We start from the raw sequence: 24,840 nt of genomic DNA, 5'->3' as shown, positions 1-24,840 counted from the left end.
AAAGCCCTCAGGCTCCGGTTCTGGGCTGGCCAGGTGCACAGAAGAGGTAAGTCCAATTCTCTCCTCTCTTTCTCACCCCACCAGCCACCCCTCGGCTCTGTCTCACCAGGCATGGGGCTGGAAGCCTGGCATTTGGAATTCCTTCCCCCACCCCCAGTTCTCTGAGCTCCCGGGAAGTCAAATGGGCTGCCCAGGACAGCAGCGACAGGTGCAGGGTGAGATAAGCCGGTGCAGATTTAGGCAGTGTGTGTTTGGCACCTCACTGAATGGCCTTGTTGGATACCCACAGGTCCGGACAAGGTCCCTGGGGTCACCCAGAGCCCCTAAAGGGAGGTCACTGAATGAGGGGCCGAAATAAGGGGGTAGGAGTTTGACATTGAGTCTGAAAACTGTGACAGACAGCTAGACAGACCCACAGAGGGGTGTGTTTGGGGTGGGGGTAGGGGTAGGTGGATAGGTAGATAGATGGAAGGGTGTACATTGGGAGGCAGGGATGGACAAATAGATAGGTGTACATGGGGAGGGATACATAGGTTTTTATAGACATATATAAAGGTCACACAGTGAGTCAGCGGTGCAGCCAGGAGACCTTGCCCCCAGCCCCTAGCCCCCCTGCTTTCACCCACTAGACCCCACTCCCCTCCCAGAGCTGGGTAGAGAACCCAGGAGTCCTGAGTCCCAGCCCCCCCGCTTTAACTATTAGATACTCTGTGATACCCTCACATCAGATCAGGTCAGAAAGTGTCTGGGTTTGTTAGGGGTACCTACCCTCCATCCCCATAGTCATTGAGACCCCTAGCATCCCCATCTCCACTCCCCAGGGGTTCCTGGGGGAATTCAAGGGGCTCCCCAACTCCTGTGGGTGAAGGTGGCCCCCAATTTCCCCTAGGGGCCCCAGGGCTGGAAGCCACAGCCTGTCTCCCCAAATTAACTGTCTCCCCTGCCCCTTGTTTTGCAGCCATGGCGACCAGAAGGAGGCTGCTGCTCTGGGCTGGGCTGGCGCTGCTGGGGGGTGAGTGTGACATGTGGGGCATGGGGGAGTCCAGCATTGGGGGTGCAACGTGGGTGTCTCTGCTCGAGAAGATGCAGCCCCCCTCCTTCTGGGCATCATCCTCAGCTGCCAAAGGGGGACTGTATTGGAGCTAGCAGGGAAATGGTTTTCCCATCCCAGGAGAGTTTTCAAGATTTTGGGGAGTGGGGTCTACTGTGGGGGCTGTGGGGCAGCAGGGCCGCCCAGAGGGGGGACAAGTGGTGCAATTTGCCCCGGGCCCCACAGGGGCCCCACGAGCCCTGGCCGAGAATCCCTTTCCTGGCTAGAGGCGCCTTTTTACTTACCTGGCGGCGGTCTGGGTCTTTGGCGGCATTTTGGTGGCGGGTCCTTCAGTGCTGCCGAAGACGCGGAGCAACTGAAGGACCTGGCGCCGCCGCAGACTCGGAGCGCCGCCCGGTGAGTATGTTCGCTCCCCTGCTTTGCCCCAGGCCCCCTGAATCCTCTGGGCGGCCCGGTGGGGCAGGACTCCTGGGTTCTGTCCCCAGCTCTGAAAGGGGAGTGGGGTCTAGTGGTTAGAGCAGGGGGCTGGGAGTCAGGACTCCTGGGTATTATCTCTAGCTCTGGGAGGCAGCGGAGTCTGGTGGGTAGAGTGGGAGGGGCTGGGAGCCAGGACTCCTGGTTCTGCCAATGACTCACGTTGTGATCTCTGGGGCCAGTGACTTCCCCTTCTCGAGGACCCAAACCCCAGCCCCGCCTCTCCGCCAGCCCTGGTCCCTGGCTACTTGGTTTGGTGGGAGCGCAGGAGGACTGTGACTTTCATGTCCCCTGAGGGCCACGATCTTCCCCCTCCCTCAGTAAACTGCTCCTGCCAGTGTGAGTGGAGGGCTCTGGCATGGTTGTGTTGCACACCCACTTTGCACTAGTGTCACTGGGGACCCAACATGCAGGGCAGGGGAGAATCCGCCCGCCGCTCCCGGAATTAATTCTTTGAGTCACAGAGCTGGGAACAGCCCACTAAAGCCACAGGGAGCAATGACCCTCACCAACAGCAGCTCAACCCCTTCTTGCTGACCGCTGCCCCTGCTGGTTCAGACATGTGCGTGCGTGTGTGTGTGTGTGAGAGAGAGAGAGAGAGAACACTGCCCCTGCTGGTAGGCTCAGACGTGTGTGCGCGCGTGTGTGAGAGAGAGAGAGAGAGAGAGAGAGAGAGAGAGAGAGAGAGAGAGAGAGAACACTGCCCCCTGCTGGTAGGTTCAGATGTGTGTGTGTGTGTGAGAGAGAGAGAGAGAGAGAGAGAGAGAGAGAGAGAGAGAACACTGCCCCCTGCTGGTAGGTTCAGACGTGTGTGTGCGTGTGAGAGAGAGAGAGAGAGAGAGAGAGAGAGAGAGAGAACACTGCTCCCTGCTGGTAGGTTCAGACATGCCTCTGTGTGTGTGTACGGGTGTGAGCGCGGTACCATGCTGGCTAGGTTCAGGGGTGTGTACGTGTGTGTGTGTGTGTACGTGTGTGTGTGTGTGGCTGTACTGTACCCTGCTGGCTAGGTTCAGAGGGGTGGGTGGGTGGGTGAGCGCTCTACCCTGCTGGATAGAATTACCCATGCCTCTCTTGGGGGGGACGGTGGCAGGCATAGGTGCTGGAACTCGGGGTGCTGGGGGTGCTGCCGCAACCCCTGCCTTGAAGTGGATTCCATCATACATTGGGTTTACAGTTTGATTCAATGGCTCTCAGCACCCCCACTATATTCCAGCACCCGTGGTGCCAGGAGCAAAGCAGGGGTGGGAACAAGCTCTGAGCAGTGCGTTTCCCTCCCCTTGGCTCCTATAGGAGGCAGCAATTGCTGCTAATCCTTACCAACAGCTAATTCCCCCCCCACACACACACACACACAGACACACAAACACACACACACACAGAGCTGGGCTCATCCCCTTCAGCAGCAGCAGCAGCAATACACACACACACACACACACACACACACACACACACACGAGGGCCTATTCCCTCCAGCAGGGACACACACACAGCATCATCCCCTCCAGCAGGGGGTGGCATGGACACACACACACACACACAGAGCAGGGCTCATCCCCTCCAGCAGGAGGCAGCAGACAAACATACACTCAGCTCTGCTAGGCAATGCTTTGGCGGAGTACCGGTGACTTCACCAGTTTTTTGCCCAGCTGCTCCTGGCTGTGGGGCTAAGGGATAGCGGAGGTGTCTCTGCTAAAGCATAAGTGGATTTCTTGATTCACAGAGTTTAAGGCCATGGAGTCTGACCTCCCACATATCACAGGCCAGGGGAAATCACCCAGCCATTTCCCCCCACCCTCCGTACTGAGCCTGGTCGCTGCGAGATGGGAGGATCCCAGGCCCAGCCAAAGACGGGCAGTTTACACAGCAATGAAAGAGCCCCGCGGCCAGAGCCCCGCGGGCCCAAAGCGGTTCGCACAGGCCAGCCGCGGGTTTTTCTCTGCTGTGCAGACATAGCTGAAGAAGCCAGAACTTTCCTTGCAAGTTTATGCCACTGCTTAATGCCGGCACTGTTAAAAAGTTGAGCCTAATTTCCAGTTGGAATATGTCTGGCTTGGACTCCCAGCCATTGGCTCTTCTGCCTTCCTTTAGCCCCTGCGTTTTCCTCCCCAGGAAGTTATTTATATACTGGAGTCAAGGTACCTCTCAATCTTCTTTTTGATCAGCTAAGCACAGCGAGCTCTGTACGTCTCTTGCTGTCATTTTTCTCCAGCCCCGAATCCTTTTGCTGGCTCTTCCCTGTCCTCTATGCAATTTTTCAATAGCTTTTTTAAAATGCAGACACCAGAATTGGATGCAGGAGGATCCCAGTGGCAGTCTCTCCAAAGCCATACACAGAGGGGAGATCGCTTATCGACTCCTACTCACTATTCCCCTGTTTATACAGCCAAGGCCTGCAGTAGCCCTGGGAGCTCATGTTGAGTGGCTTGTCCGTTATGACTCCTCAATCCTTTCTGGAGTCACTGCTTCCCAGCGTACAGTTCCCCAGCCTGGAGCTCTCGCCTGCATTCCTTCTTCCTAGGTGTAGAACTTGGCATTCAGAGATATTAAACCACATTTTGTCTGAATGGGCCCAGCTCACCAAGCGACCCAGATCCTCACTGTTCTTTACCATTCCACCAAACTTTGTGTCATCTGCCAATTTTATCAGCAGTGATTATTTGCTTCCAGATCACTGATGAAAATGTACCGATCCCTGCAGAACCCCCCACCCCATTCGACCATGATCCACCAGTTCTCCAGCTCTTGATCCATTTAACATGTGCTCTGTTGATATTGCATAGGGCTAATTTTTTAATCAGCACATGGTGCATTGCTAAGTCAAACCCTTACAAAAGTCTATTACATCTACAGTTACCTCCATCAACCAAACTTGTAATCTCATCAAAGAATGAAATTGGTGTGTTTGACCAGACCTATTTTCCATGCCAAGGGATGTTGTGAAGACCAAAAGTGTAACTGGATTCAAAAAAGAATTTGATAATTTCATGGAAGATAGGTCCATCAATGGCTATTAGCAATAGGTCAGGGACGCAACCCCATGCTCTGGGTGTCTCTAGCCTCTGGCTGCCAGAAGCTGGGAATGGATGACAGGGGATGGAGTCCCTCAGTAATTGGTCTGTTCTGTTCATTCCCTCTGAAGCACCTGGCATTGGCCACTGTCGGAAGACAGGATACTGGACTAGATGGACCATTGGTCTGACCCAGTATGGCCATTCTTATGTTTTTATCTCCTAAAACCAGGTTGATTGGCAAGAATTATAGTCTCATTCTTTAATCCTGTGTCAACTTTTCCATTATTTTGCCCAGGCTTGTTGTCAAACTAACCAGCCTCTAGCCATGACGTCATTAACACTCTTCCAGTCTTCTGGAAACTCTTGATGTTCTAAGTTTGTGAGATACAATCTAACCCCCCTGGCAAATCTCTGCTTGCCACAAAATTGCTTCATATTCAGAGATTCTTATATTCAAAGGCCAGAAACTGTTACTGTGATCATCTACTTTGACCCCCTGTACAACATAGGCCAGAGAATGTCCCTCAATTCATTCCTGTTTGAACTAGAGCAGATCTTTCAGAGAAACATCCCATCTTGGTTTAAAAATGGCCAATGATGGAGAATCTCCCACAACTCTCGGTAAGTTGCTCCAATGGTTAATTACCCTCTAAGAATTTGCACCTTATTTCCAGTCTGAATTTGCCTAGCATCAACTTTTGGCCATTGGATCTTATGAGACCTTTGTCTGATAGATGCTGTTGGCGCGTTATGTGCTCAGGTGGTGTCTGGAATTGCCTTAGTTTTAGTTTGCTGTGTGTGCTCCTTCCAGGCCTCTGTGAGTCCAGCCACCTCGGCCGGGAGTTCATCACCGCTTTCATGCAGAACAGTGGCAAGGGCGAAGATCCTGACTTCCAGCTGCTCATCAGCGGCTACTCTGCCATCACCTTGGTCACCGTCACCATGCACAAGTCGACCTTCCGGAGAGAGATCACGGTGGAGCAAGGGCAGACAGTGACAGTGCATTTGCCACCTTCCGTGGAGATGGTGGGCAGTGGGACGTTCAACAGCACCGTGCTGGTCTGTGCCAATAAAGACATCACTGTCCTGTCTCTCAGCTACAAGCAGTATACGTCTGAAACTACTGTTGTGTACCCTGTGGAGAGCATGGGGAGGTTGTATTATGCCATGACGCCAAGCGGCAAGGCAGATGACCCCTACAAGGAGTTTGCTGTGGTGGCTTGGAACTTCCCCACCACGGTCAGTGTCCATCTGAAAGGAGCGGTGACTTTCCGAGGGGTCAAGTACGCAGCAGGAAGCAGACTCACTGTTTTCCTCCTGGCTTTCGAAGCTGCCCAGTTCCAAAGCCGAGAAGACTTATCCGGCTCTAGGATTGTGTCCTGGAAACACGTGGCCGTCCTGAGCGGCCATAGCTGCACCTCCAAACACAGCTCGTGTGACCACGTGGTCGAACAGCTCCTGCCTGTCTCCAGCTGGGGCACCACCTTCATCGTCCCGCCCTTATCTTTCCAACCTAAGTATGACTTGGTGTATATTGTAGCCTCCCAGAGGAGCCACCTGAGTTATCACTGGGGGAGAGAGATCTCCAGGAAGGACATGGTGGCTGGGGAGGTGGTGACCCTTGATATCACACACTCCAAGCCCTTGTACATCACCTCCAGTGCTGGAATCCAAGTTGTCTTCTTCTTCACGGGCAGAAGCAAAGAGGGTTTCACATATGACCCCTTCATCATCAACATCCCTCCCACCACAAGCTACTGCAGGTCCTACCACCTGGATGGGATAAAGGGCTTCCAGAACTACGCACTGATCATTGCAAAGAGCTCCGAAGCTGACGGGACCACCACGGATGGACAATTGCTCAGCAACGTCCAATGGAAACCAATCCAGGGCACGGATTTCTCCTGGGCAGAGTATGACTTGGGTGAAGGGGTCGGCTCCCACTCCCTGGAGAGCCCCAGCTCTGCCTTTGGGGTGCTGAGTTTTGGGATCTCAACGGAGTTTGCGGGGTATGGCTCGCAGGCTCTCTGCAGGTGCGGTAAGTCCAATTTTTTCTATCTTTGTTCCTTGTATGTGGGGTTCGGGGAGAGTTTCCAGACAAATGGCTTGTTTGCCAAAAAAGGCAGTTTTAGGATGACCCAAAACCAGTCACAAATTTGACAAATAAAAAACATTTGGGTGAGATTCACAAGGGGGTTTAGAAACCATCCATGTGATAGCTGGAGCCCAGGGGTTATGCCGCTCCCCTGAGATGGGGGAGACACCTCCCAGTCTGGGCAGAGATTTAACCCTGGCTTGTGCTACATAGAGGTGAATGGCCTAACCCCAAAGCTGTGGGCTAAGCTGGTGGGGGGGGAATGTTTCAATGTTGAAGCGGTTCCATTTTGTATAAATAATTAAATATTCATGGAAGGCGGGGCTTGAATGCAGGCTGGGCTACTCCCAGGTGAGCACGTTCACCATCAGGCTAAATTGGGGAGGGCTGGGAAGAGAGCCACGAGAGTGATTAAAGGATTAGAAAACCTGCACTAACATGATAGCCTCAAGGAACTCCATCTACTTAGCTTAACAAAGAGACGGTTAAGGGGTAACTTGATTACAGTCTATAAGTACATAAGAACATAAGAATGGCCATACTGGGTCAGACCAAAGGTCCATCTAGCCCAGTATCCTGTCTCCCGACAGTGGCCAATGCCAAGTGCCCAGAGGGAATGAGCAGAACAGGTAATCATCAAGTGCTCCATCCCCTGTCGCCCATTCCCAGCTTCCGGCAAACAGAGGCTAGGGACACCATCCCTGCCCATCCTGGCTAATAGCCATTGATGGACCTATCCTCCATGAATGTATCTAGTTCTTTTTTGAACCCTGTTATAGTCTTGGCCTTCACAACATCCTCTGACAAAGAGTTCCACAGACTGACTGTACATTGTGTGAAGAAATACTTCCTTTTGTTTGTTTTAAACCTGCTGGCTATTAATTTCATTGGGTTACCCCTAGTTCTTGTGTTAAGAGAAGGAGTAAATAACATTTCCTTATTTACATTCTCCACACCAGTCGTGATTTTATAGACCTCTATCATATCCCCCCTTAGTCGTCTCTTTTCCAAGCTGAAAAGTCCCAGTCTTATTAATCTCTCCTCATACGGAAGCCGTTCCATACCCCTAAAGCACCGACCTGGGGAACAAAATATTTAATAACGGGCTCTTCAGTCTCACAGAGAAAGGTCTAACATGATCCAAGGGCTGGAAGTTGAAGCTAGACAATTTCAGGCTGGAAATAAGGCATAACTTTTTAACAGTGAAAGTAATTAGCTATTGGAACAATTTCCCAAGTGTTGTGGTGGATTCGTCATCACTGGCCATTTTTAACTCAAAATTGGCTTTTTTTCTAACAGCTCTGCTCTAGGAATGATTTGGGGGCAGTTCTCCGTTTGGGGGAAATTGCAAAACTTGGTTTCAAAATGAAATGTTCATATTGCAATTTATTTTAGAGGTTTTTGAATATTATTTTGATTATTTTTATGTTATTTCAAGACATCACAGGAGTAACGGTGCATAATATGACACAATAGAAAAACTGGAATATTCCATTTTATTTTTATATTTTATTTTTAAAAAAGCCGCAAGTGCAGTTGCTACTTAATAGAGACAGAAACATCTGATCTTCTTTTCCAGATCAGAGTCTCCCGCTGGGCTGTGTTTCTTTGTGACACCAAATGGATGACAACCTTGCTGTAGGGGAAAAAACCAAACCAAACCGGAAGGCCGCTCCTAAGTACAGACTGAAATATCTTATCTCATTCTGGAGATCGAAATGGCTCTTGCTTGTGCTGTAAGGAAACACTCTGACACTGTGTCAGACTGTCTCATTGCAAGGCAAACAGGTCACACTTTGATCTAGAAAAGAAGATCAAATGTTTCGATCTGTACTGAGCAGCTGACCTGCATGGTTAGCTTTTTTTAAATAACACAGACGATTTTAATGGTTGTATTATGTCTGGGCTTGGCAGAATTTACCTTTTATTGTTTGATAATTTTGACAGATAATATTGAAGCTTAGTTTTAATCATTTAAGTTTAATTTTTCACCCGTGCACAAAATCATGGGTTTAAACATTTCTTTTCCATTTTTATTCATTTAAATGTTCACAGTTGCAAGAAATTATGGGGGGAGGGTCAGACAATAATTATTTAATAACAGCAAACACTGAGATATAAAAAGTTAAAGCTTTATCACCGTCAAAACACATATTGCCAGTGTCACATGTCAAAATAGACAAAGGAAATAATCTTAAACCAAATTCTAAGGTGGTCTCAGGCTGCATCTTTCTTTCTTTGCCTAGCTATAAATTTTGATTATTATGGATGGAAATATTTTCCAGCGGATCGTCTGTTCTGTGTCGTTGACATTGAACAACCAAAATCGAATCCAGCCAAGCCCAGTTATGTCACACAGGCTGTATAAAAGCTAGGTATTGTTATAGGCCAGCTGAGGATCTGAGACACAAAGGGGACGTCTACATTGTACTGTAAACCTGAGTCTGTGGGATCCGGGCTTGCAGACTCAGTGTTCTGACCCAGGTCTGCGGCTTGAGCTGCGTCCACACTGCAAAGTGAAGGGGCTTGGCACCGGGTGGCAGCAGGACTCGGGCACTAACCGCCCCCACCCCCAGTAGGGTCCTAGGACTCTTGCTGATCCTTGTCAGACTGATTTGTGTGTGGATGGAAGGGGAACTTGGAGTCAAACCTGAGTTAGAGTCCAGGCTTAGGGTACAGTGTAGACATTCCCAGAGGGGCTACAGACCATGTTTCCAAAGGTATTTTAGGCACCTGAGGACGAAGATAGGTGCCAAAAGCCAGATCCACCAAGACTTACAGATTTTTATACCTAATGCCCCAGTCTGGCCCCTTCTTAGGTGTCTGGCTGACTCTTTAGAGGCTGAAATCCAACATTTAGGTACCACCGACATCCTCAGCTGCCTAAATTTCCTCAGTTCAGCGGTCCCAGGTTCAGTGCCTAACTCCCATCACACTCACACAAGTCACTGATGCGTTATGACTCAGTTTCCCCATCTGAAAAATGGGGCCATTATCAGTGTGCTAGAAGCACCGAGGAGCCCCGTCATGGACCAGGACCCTGTGGTTCTACAGACACAGTAAAAAAGCCAGCCCCTGCCCCAAAGAGCTTTCGGGAATAGCAATCGTCCCTGCCCCTCTTTAGGTTTTTCACCGTGGGGACTGACTCTTAGTATGTATCTGTACAGCACCTAGCACAACTGGGCCTCAGCCTTGGTTGGAGGCTCTAGAGTGGGGTAAGGCAGCATGGGTAAATAGGTAGAGCACTGGTGTGCCCCTCATTAGTCCTGGGGGTCTATTGCCGGCTCTGCTGCTGGGTGACCTTGGGTACATCACTTGCCCCTCTTTGCCTCAGTTTCCCCATCTGTCAAATGGGAATAATGATACTAACTTCCTCGGTAAAGCCCAGGGAGATCTATGGATGACAAGTGCTACAGAGGAGCTTGGTGGTGGTGGTGGTATTATTATAGGTGCTACCAAATACGCTAACAATGTAAAAAATATTCAGTAGAAGGAATCTCATGCTGATTTCTTTTCTGTCAGGAGGTGTCACCAAACATTTTTGGCTTTATGAGCCAATGCCTTGTATTGGTCACATAATTTTCTGAGAGAACATCAATTGTTCTTTTTAATTTCTTTTTATTTTATTGTTATCGATTTAAATGTTCAGAGCTGCACAGAATTATCCATTTTAAGGTCTTTTTTATTTGTTTAAATGTGTGCAGTTGTGGGAAATGATGGGGGCAGCAGATGCTAATTATTTAATGACAGACTTTGAGATTCAAAAAGTTAAACCTTTAGAACTGTTCAAACACAAACTGTCAACAGTGCTTGTCAAAATCTACCAAGTAAATAGCTGTCAATCAATCTCCAATTAGTTCTCAAGCAGCCATCTTTTCCCTTGGCCTGTCTGGAAATGTCAATGGTTATCAATGGAAATGTTATTTCGTTAGTTTCCTGCGTGTACGGTGAAACGGACATTTATTGACATTTACTGATAAAAAAACCGAGTCCGTCCAAGCCTAGCTCTATACTACCAAATGCACTAATGCGTGGAAGGCCTAGATTGTTGTGAGGAAATGTTGCTGGCAAACGTCAATTTCACTACCCACCCAAAACTGATAAGAAAATATTTCCACCGATGATCATTGACATTTACAGACAGGCAACATAAGAAAAATGCTATTTGAGAATTTATTAGAGTTTAATGTGAAGATATTTCCTTGGTAGAGTTGGACAAACGATGTGGACAATTTTTGTTTTATCGGTTCTAAAGCTTTTCGAATCTCAACATCTACTGTCATTAAATCATTAGCATCTGCCTCCCCCCTCCCATAATTTCCCAGGGCTGTGGAAATAGAAATTGATTAAAAAAAATAGAGGGGAAAGTGCTTAAAACCATGAACATTTAAATTGATACTAATTGAAAACAATGCTTGAAAACAAATCGATATTATCTGTCAAAATTATAAAACAATAAAAATCGAACCCTGCCAAGCCTCTGTTTGTTAGAGAGACAAGGTGGGTGAGGAAATATCGTTGATTGGACCAACGGGTGAAAGAGACAAGCTTTTGAGCTACGGAGCTCTTCTTCAGCTCAGGACAGGTTCTGCTCTTTGCTAGGTGTTACGACAGATATGTGGGTCAATGACGCAATGCAGCGCATCTATCACAGCTGGTGTGGGGGTTTTTGTGGCCTGGCAAACCTTTCTCTCTAGACAGCCCACAGTCCTGCAGCACCATTGAGTGCAGGAAGAAGGAGAGATGCGAGATCACGAACTGCAGCCCAGCGTGTGTAGCCGAGTCAGAATCCACCTGCCGGGTGCAGGGAGAATCGCATTATCACACCTTCGATGGGCAAACTTTCAACTTCACGGGCACCTGTACCTATGCCATCGCCAGGACCTGCGGCTCGGACACCACTCTCCCATCATTCAGTGTCGAGGCCAAGAACCAGAACCAACGCAACACACGCGTTTCCTCTGTTGCTTTCGTGACAGTCCGTGTCTACAATGTCACCATTTCGATGGACAGATACACAAAGGGGCTGGTGCAGGTGAGAGTCCGCAATGTGGTAGGCCTTATTTCTGGATTTCCTTGTAGTCCTGTGAATCTCAGTGCGCCCTGCTATCCCAGCCCTTGGCTCCCCCACTCTAGAGCTCTGCTGGTGCCCCTCACTCCCGACCTGCAGCCTGTATCCAAAGGGGAATGATGAATTCTTGGGTGGCCTCATTCATCATGTCTCAAAATGGGCTGGATTTCATGGGTCCCTGCGGGAGAAGCACCACAGGATAAATCCCCATGAGAGGTCTACCCGGTCTGGAGCTGGGACTGTCTGGAAGGCTGCTGAAGGGGGGGGAGCTGCAGTAGCCAAGCTAAGTGGAGCTGGTGGACCTGGGGTCTCAGCAGCTTGGATAGTCAACAATTGATTTGTACACCCCCCAGGTGAATGCCCGGAGCTCCAGCCTCCCCGTCTCCCTGATGGAGGGGAAGCTGAGGGTGTATCAGAGTGGGGGCTCGGTGGTCATCGAGACTGACTTCTCCCTGAGGGTCTCCTACGACTGGGGCAGCTCCCTGGTGGTGCAGCTCTCCAGCAGCTTCTGGGAGCGTGTGTGCGGCCTGTGTGGCAACTACAACGGAGACCCTGGGGATGACTTCACCACCCCCACGGGGGTGCTGGCTGCCAGCCCCGTGGAGTTCGGGAGGAACTGGAAGGTGGAGGATGGGGACAGGTTCTGCTGGGACGACTGCCACGGGGAATGCAAGAGCTGTTCCCCAGAGCTGGTCGGCAGGTACAAAGCTGAGCCCTTCTGCGGCTGGATCACCAAAGGGGCGGGCGGCCCCTTCAGCCGGTGCCACTCCATGATCGACCCCAAAATCTACCTGGACAACTGTGTCTACGAGCTGTGCATGAACGACGGCCACCAGGAGATGCTGTGCCAGGCGCTGACGAGCTACGCCGATGCCTGCCGGGGAGAGGGGTTGGATATCTCCGAGTGGAGGACGCTGGTGGGATGCTGTGAGTACACCCTGGTAGAGGGGAATTGTGTAGGGTGGTCCCAGGGTGATGGGATGAGCATGAGCCAGGGGAAACCAGCGGGGAGCACGTGCTAATGGGCAGATCTGTGGGGCCAGGGGACCTTCTCCCCAAAGAAGTCCCATTGCTGAGGACATTTAATGCTAGATGGACAGATCTGAGAACAGGGGACAGTCGGGCCCTGGCCGAGGGGGCTGGAGAAGGTGGGACCTGAGGGGTTCTGCCACCTTCAGTTCTGTGGGTCAGAGCTCATGGTGCACTCGGGAGCATCGCTGGGGCTGCTCTGCTGCACAGCGTTTGCCAGGGCCCCTCAGCACTGTGCCAAGCTGGCCAAATGCAGCGATATTCCCAGTGACCCCCGTGTCCCGTCCCTTTGACAGCTCTGCCCTGCCCGGAGAACAGCCAGTACCAGCTCTGTGGCTCCGCGTGTCCTGCCACCTGCAATGACCATGCAGCCCCTGACAACTGCTCCTCGCCCTGCGTGGAGACCTGCCAGTGCAACGAGGGCTTCGTGCTGGACGCTGGGAAATGCATCCACAAGGCCGGCTGTGGGTGCGAGTTCCAGGGGCGTCTCTACGGCCCCGGAGAGCAATTCTGGGGGGACAGCACCTGCACCAGACGCTGCGTGTGCGACCCACAGAGCAGGCAGGTGAGCTGCGAGGCTGCAGGGTGCAGGACTGGGGAGCAGTGCCGGGTGAAAAAGGGCTTCCCAAACTGCTACCCCACTGGCTACGCCAGTTGCACGGCCAGCGGGGACCCCCACTACACCAGCTTCGACGGGCTGAGGTTCGACTTCCAGGGCAGCTGCCTGTATCAGTTGGCTGGGCGGTGCCAGGAGCGGGAAGAGCTGGTGGATTTCCAGGTCCTGGTACAGAACGACAACAGGGGCCTCCGAGCCGTGTCCTTCACCAGAGCCGTGGAAGTCCGAGTGTACGGAGTGAACATCACGGTCAGCAGGGACTATCCAGGAAGAGTTCTGGTGAGTTCAGTCATCGCCCAGTCCCGAGACACCATTCATTAGAGCTTCTGCTTTGCGTTGCATTGTGTCCGCAGCTTCCTGGTTTAGGTCATTATCCAATTTTCCCCCGTCGTCTTCTTTACTGTCTTCACTCATCATTGCACTTTTCATCTTCCTTCTGCATGTGTCATCAGTGGAGCTGGATGGAAAATGGGGAGAGGATGGAGAGTCTGCAGGGAAAATTTCAAGTTTTTGGCAAAAAAAATCTAAATCTGAAACATTCTGCCTCAAAACCGAAATATTTCCTTTCTGAAATGCCGCCACAGTGCCTCAGGGGAGTTGTAGTTTGGGTTCCTCGGTAGTTTGGGCCTTCAGGTCAGACTACATCTCCCATGATGCATCAATCGCTCTCCTCTTGGTGAAGAAAGGCAGTGCATCATGGCAGCACATGGCCACAGGGCATCATGGGAGATGGAGGCCAGCTGGGGGGCTCAGCACATAAAGGAAAATGGCAACCCAAACTACAACTCCCATGAAGCAGGATGGTGGCATTTCAGAAGCAAAATATTTCATTTTTTGGACAAAATATTTCAGTTTGAGGCAAAAAGTGATTGATGGGGTTGAAAACTCAGTTTTGCTACAAAAAAAATATCCAATTTTTTGTGGCCGGCACTTTTGCAGAAAATGTCATTCAATAAACCAATCAATTTTCCATCAAAAAATAGTTTTGCCAGGAAAGTTGTGATCAGCCCTAAGGGTCAGCCACGGTCACCCCTTTGTTCGGGTATTCACGTGTCGTCATTGGGACCATTGTGATCATCTAGTTCACATTGTCAGAGATTTCAAAGCCAGAAAGGACCATTGTGGTCACTTAGACTGACCTCCTGTACAACACAGCCCAGAGAACAGCCCTGAAAGATTTCCACACAAGCCTCTTCCAACTGCCAACCCCTTATTCAAAGTCAGAGATTTTCACACCCCTCTTACATTTACCATAAGAGTCAAAAATGTATCATTGACTTGTGCCATGTTTTGAGGAACTGACAAAGAACACCTGGCCTTGGAAGTGAACGGGGTGTGGAAAGGAGACGAGCGAGTTTTTCTTTGCTTTAGATTTTCTCAATGTTTTCTTCAAGTTTGTGTTTGATCATTGTCCTCCTGGGATGTTGTGGGGTTTCATTGTGGTGCTGCTTGTTGCTGATTTGCACAAGGCAGGATTTATTCAAAAATGCAGGGTGGGGAGAGAAGAAAACCAACGTATGCCACTGAAAATTCTGAAAAGTCAAAATTCAGCCAGTGTTAATAATCTAAAGGCATGAAAATGCTTTTGAGGAGCATTTTTCCAATTTTATTTTTTTTAACCAGCTAAAATGATATCAGCATCCAGCCCACAGCCTTCAAACGTGGTTTGTTTTTATAAGCCTTGAGGATTTCAGTGCTTGGTGCGTGATGCCCATGCAGTGATTCTGCACGGCTGTTAAACATGCCCCACTCCAGCAGGGGCTGCATTCAGTGCTGGGTGGGTGATCCCCGTGTAGCATTTCTGCACGGCTGTTAAACATGCCCCACTCCAGCAGGGGCTGCATTCAGTGCTGGGTGGGTGATCCCCGTGTAGCATTTCTGCACGGCTGTTAAACATGCCCCACCCCACAGGCAGCTGCATTCCACTGCTGGAAGGCACATGGGGGCTTTGCAGGATGATGTCTCTTCCGCTCTCACCAGTCCCCTGCCCATTGCCCTCAGGTGAATGGCATGCTCATCAACCTGCCGTACAGCACCGACGATGGCAAAATCTCCATGTACCGGAGAGGGCAGGATGCAGCGATCCAGACCGACTTCCATCTCACCATAGCCTTCGACTGGCAGGGCCGGGTCACCCTCACTGCCCCAAGCACCTATGCCGGCGCCCTGTGCGGTCTCTGTGGGAACTTCAATGGCGACAAGGGAGACGAGCTGACCATGAGGGACGGCAGAGTGGCCCCGAATGCAACGGCCTTCGGGCAGAGCTGGCGGGTGGCAGAGACACCTGACTGCACCGAAGCTGAGAAGCAGGAGTGCTCCAACCTAGCAGCCATCGATAGACACCAGCGGAAAATCCAGGGGGAATGCGGGATGATCCTAGCGACGGCTGGGCCCTTCCGAGAGTGCCATCGCAAAGTCCCTCCTGAGGGCTACTTCCAAGATTGTATCTATGACTATTGCTTCTTCAGGGGGCAGCAGGCTGTTGTGTGCCAGAACCTCGCCAGCTACGCCGCAGCCTGCCAGGCTGCTGGGGTGACTATAGAGCCATGGCGATCCAACAGCTTCTGTGGTAACTTGGTCTCTTCTTCTGGGATGAACACTAATTCAGGGTGAAGAGAAAACTTGTCATCAAAGATCCTTAAAGTGGCCTCTGGGTGGGATCTAGTGGGTAAGAGCTAGGGAGGTTGGGGGAGTCAGGACTCATAGAATCATAGAATATCAGGGGTTGGAAGGGACCTCAGGAGGTCATCTAGTCCAACCCCCTGCTCAAAGCAGGACCAATCCCCATCTTCTATCCCTGGTTGAGTGGGGTTTAGTGGGTTAGAGCAGGGGAAACTAGGGGATTTCCAGGTTCTATCCCCAGCACTGCAAGGAGAGTCGAGTGCTTAGAGAAGAGGGGCTGAGAATCAGCACTCCTGGGTTCTATCACCAACTCTAGGAGGGGATTCATAGATTCTAGGACTGGAAGGGACCTCGAGAGGTCATCAAGTCCAGTCCCCTGCCCGCATGGCAGGACCAAATACTGTCTAGACCATCCCTGATAGACATTTATCTAACCTACTCTTAAATATCTCCAGAGATGGAGATTCCACAACCTCCCTAGGCAATTTATTCCAGTGTTTAACCACCCTGACAGTTAGGAACTTTTTCCTAATGTCCAACCTAAACCTCCCTTGCTGCAGTTTAAGCCCATTGCTTCTTGTTCTATCCTTATAGGCTAAGGTGAACAAGTTTTCTCCCTCCTCCTTATGACACTCTTTTAGATACCTGAAAACTGCTATCATGTCCCCTCTCAGTCTTCTCTTTTCCAAACTAAACAAACCCAATTCCTTCAGCCTTCCTTCATAGGTCATGTTCTCAAGACCTTTAATCATTCTTGTTGCTCTTCTCTGGACCCTTTCCAATTTCTCCACATCTTTCTTGAAATGCGGTGCCCAGAACTGGACACAATACTCCAGCTGAGGCCTAACCAGAGCAGAGTAGAGCGGAAGAATGACTTCTCGTGTCTTGCTCACAACACACCTGTGAATACATCCCAGAATCACGTTTGCTTTTTTTGCAACAGCATCACACTGTTGACTCATATTTAGCTTGTGGTCCACTATAACCCCTAGATCCCTTTCTGCCGTACTCCTTCCTAGACAGTCTCTTCCCATTCTGTATGTGTGAAACTGATTTTTCCTTCCTAAGTGGAGCACTTTGCATTTGTCTTTGTTAAACTTCATCCTGTTTACCTCAGACCATTTCTCCAATTTGTCCAGATCATTTTGAATTATGACCCTGTCCTCCAAAGCAGTTGCAATCCCTCCCAGTTTGGTATCATCCGCAAACTTAATAAGCGTACTTTCTATGCCAATATCTAAGTCGTTAATGAAGATATTGAACAGAGCCGGTCCCAAAACAGACCCCTGCGGAACCCCACTTGTTATGCCTTTCCAGCAGGATTGGGAACCATTAATAACAACTCTCTGAGTACGGTTATCCAGCCAGTTATGCATCCACCTTATAGTAGCCCCATCTAAATTGTATTTGCCTAGTTTATCGATAAGAATATCATGTGAGACCGTGTCAAATGCCTTACTAAAGTCTAGGTATACCACATCCACAGCTTCTCCCTTATCCACAAGACTCGTTATCCTATCAAAGAAAGCTATCAGATTGGTTTGACACGATGTGGTCTCAAAGAATCGTAGGACTAAAAGGGACCCTGAGCGGTCATCTAGTCCAGTCCCCTGCACTCATGGTAGGACTAAGTATTATCTAGACCACTGGTGGGCAACCTGCCCCTGGGAGCTGCGGGTGGCCATGACTGCGGATAGTCAATGTAAACAAACTGTCTCGCGGCCTGCCAGCGGATTACCCTGATGGGCCGCGCCTGCCCACCACTAACAGGTATTTAGCTAACCTGCTGTTATACATCTCCAACGATGGAGATTCCACAACCTCCCTAGGTAGTTTATTCTAGTGCTTAACTTCCCTGACAGGAAGTTTTTCCTAATGTCCAACCTAAACCTCCCTTGCTGCAATTTAAGCCCATTGCTTCTTGTCCTAGTCTCAGAGCTTAAGAAGAACAATTTTTTCCCTCCTCCTTGTAACAATATTTTATGTAGTTGAAACCTGTTATCATGTCCCCCAAAGTCTTCTCTTCTCCAGACTAAACAAACCCAATTTTTCAATCTTCCCTCATAGGTCACATTTTCTAGACCTTTAATCATGTTTGTTGCTCTTCTCTGAACTTTCTCCAATTTGTCCACATCTTTCCTGAAATGTGGCACCCAGAACTGGACACAATACTCCATTTGAGGCCTAATCCGTTTGGAGTAGAGCGGAAGAATTACTTCTCATGTCTTGCTTACAACAGTCCTGCTAATACATCCCAGAATGATGTTTGCTTTTTTTGCAACAGTGTTACACTGTTGAATCATATTTAGCTTGTGATCCACTATGACCCCAGATCCCTTTCCACAGTACTCCCTTCAAGGCAGTCATTTCCCATTTTGTATGTGTGCAACGGATTGTTCTTTCCCAAATAGAGTACTTTGCATTTGTCCTAATTGAATTTTATCCTATTTACTTCAAACCATTTCTCTAGTTTGTCCAGATCATTTTGAATTTTAATCCTATCCTCCAAAGCACTTGCAACCTCTTCCAGCTTGGTATCATCTGCAAACTTTATACATGTACGTGCTATTGTATAAATCATTGATGAAGATATTGAACAGAACTGGATCCAGAACTGATCCATGTGGGATTCCACTCGTTATGCCCTTGCAGCTTGACGGTGAACCACTGATAACTACTCTCTGGAAGTGGTTTTCCAACCAGTTTTGCACCTACCTTATAGTAGCTCCATCTAGGTTGTTTTGCCCTAGTTTGTCTATGAGAAGGTCATGCGAGACAAAAAAAGCTTTTACTAAAGTCAACATGTCTACCACATCCCCCCCATCTACAAGGCTGCCAACTCTCTTGAACTGTTTTTCCCCTTAGACTTGCTTCCCATAGTAACTCACCTATCAACTGCCTGAGTTTGCTAAAGTCTGCCTTCTTGAAATCCATTATCTTTATTGTGCTGTTTTCCCTCCTACCACTACTTAGAATCATGAACGCTACCATTTCATGATCACTTTCACCTAAGCTGCCTTCCACTTTCAAAGTCTCAACCAGGTCGTCCCTATTTATCAAAATCAAATTTAGAACAGCCTCTTCCATAGTAGCATTCTCAACCTTCTGAATGAAAAATGGTCTCCAATACATTCCAAGAACTTGTTGGATAATCTGTGCCCTGCTATATTATTTTCCCACCAAGTCCTGTGCTTTGGATGACTTTGTTAGTTGTTTAAAAAAAGCCTCATCCACCTCTTCTTCTTAGTTAGGTAGTCTACCCTACCATGACATCACCCTTGATTTTTATAGAGTCTAATGGTAAAAGCAGGTCAGTTGTACAGGAATCAAAACATTTGGGTTCCCACAGAAAGTTTCAATTTTAACAAAATGGCATCTTCCAGAGGAAAAACATTCTGGTGGAAAATTCTTGACCACCTCCAGTTTTGTCGTCCTTCATCTTCATGTTGATGATTTCATCATTCTTCTTCTAGGTGTTTGAATTTTGCAATTGCCTTCTTTTCTTCTCCTTTCTCCTCATTATATTGTCCTTCTTTTATGTCTCTGATGGTTATATTCTCCTCCCTCCTTGTCTCACTCCATCCCTTCGTTACTTGGCTTCATGCAGATCGTGTATCCTTGAGGGACTGCTTGGGCCATGGAGCCTGATCTTCCACTGAAGGGTTTGATCTTTGTATTTTACCAAGCAGAAAATATTCATTTCAGAAAATGATCAATTTTGGAAGCAAACAAATTAATATAATAAAAAAAATCAGCAGAAAAAATATTTTAAAAATGGATGGAACCAAAGTGCTTTAAATTCACATGAAATTGTTCGGGGGGGATTTTTCTTTCTGACAAACTCAGTGATTTCACAAGCTTTTTCTCACCCTCATCTGCATATTCTCTCTCATCATCTCCTGCAGACCCCACCTGCCGCAGTAACTCCCACTATGAGCTCTGTGGGAACGGCTGCCCTGCCACCTGCCACGGGCTCTCGGCGCCGGACGGCTGTGATGCTCCCTGCGCCGAAGGGTGTTTCTGTGACGCCGGGTTCCTCCTGAGTGGAGACCGATGCGTCCCCATCGAGCAGTGCGGCTGTGTGCACCAGGGCAGGTACTACAGGAAGGGAGAAGAGTTCTACACCAGCGCCTCCTGCTGGGAGCAGTGCCGGTGCCAAGACAACGGGGTCGTCGAGTGCCAGGAGGCCTCCTGCGGAGCCAGTGAGGAGTGCAGGGTGGAGAGTGGCGTCCTGGGCTGCTATCCTGCAGGCAGATGCACCGTGGCTGGTGATTCCCACTACCTGACCTTTGATGGATGGGCTTTCGACCTACATGGCAATTGCACCTACACCTTAGCCAGAGTCTGCAGCAGCGATGCCGGGCTGGTGAACTTCTCTGTGGTAGTAGAGAAGGAGAATGCTGGTGATGGCCGCATGGCTCGGATGAGGACAGTGGTGGTCTCCGTTCATGGTTACACCATCACCATGGAGAGAGGGAGGAAGTGGAAGGTCATGGTAAGTTTACATTTCAGATTAATGTCACCAACATCTGAGGTCTACTCAATGACTGACCCAATATCCTCCAGTGAAATAAAGTTTATTCAGTTCAGAAAGTGGAGAGCAAATGAAAGGGTCTAATGGGTGAGGTCAACTCAGGTGACCTCATCTGCAGCTACTCAAAGCCTCAGCAAGGAGGGAAGTGTTTGTAAGGCCACGTCTACACTTACAAGCTGATGGCGGCACAGCTGTAACGTGTAGCCATGTTATGCTGATAGGAGAAAGCTTTCCCGTCGCCGTAATAAAACCAGCTCAATGAGCGGCAGTAACCATGCTGGCGGGAAGGCAGGAGACGGTCTCCCACCGACATAGCACTGTGCACACGAGTGCTTATGCCAGCAAAACTTGTCTCTGAGGGTACGTCTATACTTACCCGCTGGTTCGGCGGCAAGCAATTGATCTTCTGGGATCGATTTATCGCGTCTTGTCTAGACGCGATAAATTGATCCCGGAAGTGCTCGCCATCGACGCCGGTAATCCTGCTCCGCGAGAGGAGTAGGTGGAGTCGACGGGGGAGCCTGCCTGCCACGTGTGGACCCGCGGTAAGTACCTTTAAGTTCAAACTAAGATACTTCGACTTCAGCTACGTTATTCACGTAGCTGAAGTCGCGTATCTTAGTTCGAACTGGGGGCTTAGTGTGGACCAGCCCTCAGGGAGGTTGTTTTTTCCACATCTCTGAGCGACAAAAGTTTTGCGAACAGAAGTGCTAGTGTAGACAGGGCCTAATTCCAGCCCAGATTCTGCTCACACCTGTACAAGTGTAAATCTATTGACCTCAGTGCAAATCCACAATGACTCTATTGACACCAGTGTATATCCATTGATGCGAGTGTATATCCCGAGTTACTCCACTGACACTGATGAATATTTGGAGTTATTCCACTGACGCCAGTGTAAATCCAGAATAACTCCATTAATGACAGTGTTGATCTGGAGTTATTCTGACACCACTGTACATCCAGAATAACTTCATGGAGGCTAGTATCTATCCACAATAACTCCACTGACGCTTGTGTTACTCAGCTGACTCTAGTGTAGTTCTGACAATATTTGTAATCCTGTGCGTGTGTGTGGCGCCAGGACACAGTTGCTGAGTTCCCACCAGTGACAGGTGAATTTTCCACTTATTGGCACAGGTGGGCGGTGAGCTCTACAATCTGCCACTGGCTATGGACGAGGGGAAGCTTCTGATCAATCAGGAAGGGAACAACATCATTGTCCAGTCAGCCTCTGGCCTACAAGTCCTTTACGACGCTGCCTCCTACCTCCTAGTGTCCATCCCCAGCAACTACAAGGGACATGTGTGTGGCTTGTGCGGCAACTTTAATGGAGACAAGAATGATGACTTCCTGCTGCCCAATTGGAAGAGCGCCCAGAACGCGGATGAGTTTGGGAGCTCCTGGAAGGTGCCCGTTGATGGTGCCATGTGCACCAATGGCTGCAATGACAGATGCCCCATCTGTAATGCAACCCAGATAGCGCCATACCAGACTGAGAGGTCTTGTGGTCTGATCAGAGCCGCCTCGGGTCCCTTCAGAGACTGTCACTCACTGGTCAGCCCTGCCGAGTACTTCAACCACTGTCTCTACGATATGTGTGCTACCAATGGGACGGGCAAGACCCTCTGCCAGAGCCTTCAGGGCTACACAGCTGCGTGCCAGGCAGCTGGGGCCAAGATCAGAGCTTGGAGAACATCCTCCTTCTGCCGTGAGTTTATAAAGCAACCTATAGCCCAGATTTCACCTTGTTGCATGTCACTTAAAGCATGTGCAAACTGCATGTCAGTCCAGGGAGTGTGAGGGAGGATGCCAGCTGGGCCAAACTGAACTGTGGAGGAAAGGGAAATGACTCTATCCTCCGTCATCACCACATTTCAGGTCTGGGGCCTTCTGCACAGTGCTACCACTTGAGTGCTACCACTTGAGCTAATTCAGAGATTCATATATGCTGAGGCCAGGAGGGACCATTAGATCCTCTAGTCTGCCCAGTCAATCACAAGACCTTAAATTTCACCCAGTTATGCCTGAATGGAGGCCAATAACTTGTGTTGGCCTAAACACATTGGCATCCAGTCTTGATCCACCACTTCCCTTGGGAGTTTGTTCCAGTTTTTAATCTCCCACAGCCCCACTGTTAAAAAAATTGTGCCTTATTTCTGATTAGCATTTGTCTGGCTTTCTCTTCCAGCTGTTGGTTTGTGTTCTGTCTTTCTCCACGAGATTAAAGAGGCCTTTAGTACCCATTATTTTCTCCTCCTGAAGTTATTTTCATACTGTAATCAGGTCACCATTTGATGAGCTGAACAGACTGAGCTCCTGAAGTCTCTTACTGTCCGGCATTTTTTCCAGCCGTCGAATCATTTTTGTGGCTCTTTTTCCCACCCGCTGCAGTTTTGCAACATCCTTTTAAAAATGTGGGCACCAGAGCTGGATGCAGTGTTCCAGTATCAGTCTCACCAATGCCTTATACAGAAGTAAAATCCCCTTCTTGTGCCTAATGGCTACTCCCCGTTTATATCTCTGAAGGATACATTAGGTCTTTTTGCCACAGCATTACTCTGGAAGTTTGCATCTGGCTGCTCATCCAGATCCTTTGCTGTTCAGGATACAGTCCTCCATTCTGTAGGTGTGGCCTGCATTGGTTGTTCCTACATGTAGAACCTTGCAGGAATAAGTATTTCTTAATGGAAAACTGTCATCAATAGTAGGCTGTTATCCTCTAGAGGCAGACAGAGTGCACACACTTAACCAGCGTGTTTATAGGAGAAGTCAGTGGAGAGGAACGTGGTTACTATCTATGGCGGAGTTTGTGTTTCATGGGTCTCTGCATCTCATTTGTTTCACAATCTAGCTCTCACCTGCCCAGCTAACAGTCACTACGAACTCTGCACTCGCTCCTGCGATTTCACCTGTGCCGGCCTGTCCAATTCACCCCAGTGCACAGAGAGATGCTTCGAAGGCTGCCAGTGCGACAACAGGCTGCTGTTTGATGGGGAGAGTTGTGTGTTTCCGGGTGTCTGTGGATGCTTCAGATACGGGAGATACATCAAGGTAGGCGACTGGTAACGAAAGCTGAGCAAATAACTGACAAAATAATTTGTGGGGGGGAATTGCTTCAAGTCAAATGGAAAACATTTTTGTTTTCTGATGCCAAAATTAAAAACTGGAGAAAAAAAATGATTTTGGGTGGGACAAAAAGTTTCATTTCATTTTAGGGTGTTTTTATCTTTTGAAAAATAAATTTCTACATGAAATGGTGTTTCAAAACGAAAGGTCAACATGTCTCATTTTGAAAAGCTTGAAATTAGACATTTAGACTTTTTTTTTCTTTTTTGCCCAGAACTCTCTCAAATTCGCCCCAAATTTCCCAAGAGTTTCAGTGGACCCAAAGCTGCATTTCTGGCAAATAAATTATTCATTCAAAAAAATGTCACCAAGCTCCACTAGTTCCAGTGAAGCCTGTGTCTAGTTAAGATTATCCTGGCTGCCAGAATCCTGGCATCTAGGTTGTTAGAGCAGTTAAGCTAAAACAAAATGCTGTCAGGCACTAAAGAACCCTTTTTGACATGCCTTTGGAGCTGAATATCAGTTACTACACACAGTCCAGCCTCTTAGAGCCCAGTTCTTCCTGAGCTAGTGTAAATCAACATGTTCAGTCAAAGAATAATGTCTTTGGTAACTAGCCATTTGCAGAAGCTTGGTCTTGTGGGGAAGCCACAGGATTGGCAGTCAGGACTCCTGGGTTCTATTTTCAGCTTTGGGAGGGGGCTGGGATCTAGTGGATCACATAAGGGGTGGGGTGGACTGGGAATCAGGATTCCAAGATTCTAGTCACCCTTCTGGGAGGGGACTGGGCTCTAGCGCAAATCAGGTGTAGTTCAAGTGATGTCAATGGATACTGGTGGTGGGAATGGCAGTTACATTAACAGCATTGAAAGAGTCGAGTGCAGACAGTTAACCCATGTTTCTGACCAAGCACTAAGGCTTCACATTTGACTCTTGCTCTCTTCCCCAGTCAATGGAGACTGTGATTTCTGCCAACTGCACTGAGAATTGCACCTGCTACCTTAGGAGCAACCTTGTGTGTCAGAAAGTTGCCTGTGAGCCCACACAGACCTGCATGCTCAAGAACGGCACACACAGCTGCACAAAGGAGAGAGAATAGTGAGGGCCATGGCACCCAACAATGGACAAGTTAGAATGTATATGATTTATAGCTAGCATTGCAGTTGCTTTGTTTTAATGTGTTCTGTGGTGCAATCCATTACATGGGTGCATGTGCATTGTGCTTCTGAATTATTGTTTTTTATAATATTATTGGCCAGCCACAAGAT

The 24,840-nt window shown here is 48.9% G+C and overlaps 2 protein-coding genes across 2 annotated transcripts in view; one reads left to right on the top strand and one right to left on the bottom strand.

The window, feature by feature from the left end:
• FCGBP (Fc gamma binding protein) overlaps window positions 1-24,840 on the bottom strand; it is a 213,687-nt gene that overhangs the window by 87,317 nt on the left and 101,530 nt on the right. The gene's annotated exons all lie outside the window — the stretch shown is intronic.
• Window positions 961-24,671, top strand: LOC135892558 (IgGFc-binding protein-like). Its single transcript, XM_065420359.1, has 10 exons — window positions 961-1,012; window positions 5,348-6,574; window positions 11,329-11,666; window positions 12,056-12,629; window positions 13,028-13,626; window positions 15,349-15,916; window positions 19,875-20,464; window positions 21,644-22,214; window positions 23,358-23,557; window positions 24,522-24,671. The coding sequence occupies exons 1-10, from the start codon at window positions 961-963 to the stop codon at window positions 24,669-24,671; spliced, it is 4,869 nt and encodes a 1,622-aa protein (XP_065276431.1).

This window comes from Emys orbicularis, chromosome 20 (assembly GCF_028017835.1).
Source record: "Emys orbicularis isolate rEmyOrb1 chromosome 20, rEmyOrb1.hap1, whole genome shotgun sequence".
NCBI classification, from domain to species: domain Eukaryota; kingdom Metazoa; phylum Chordata; order Testudines; family Emydidae; genus Emys; species Emys orbicularis.
Note: the sequence above shows the minus strand (reverse complement) of the source record. Positions and strands in the feature narration are given on the sequence as shown.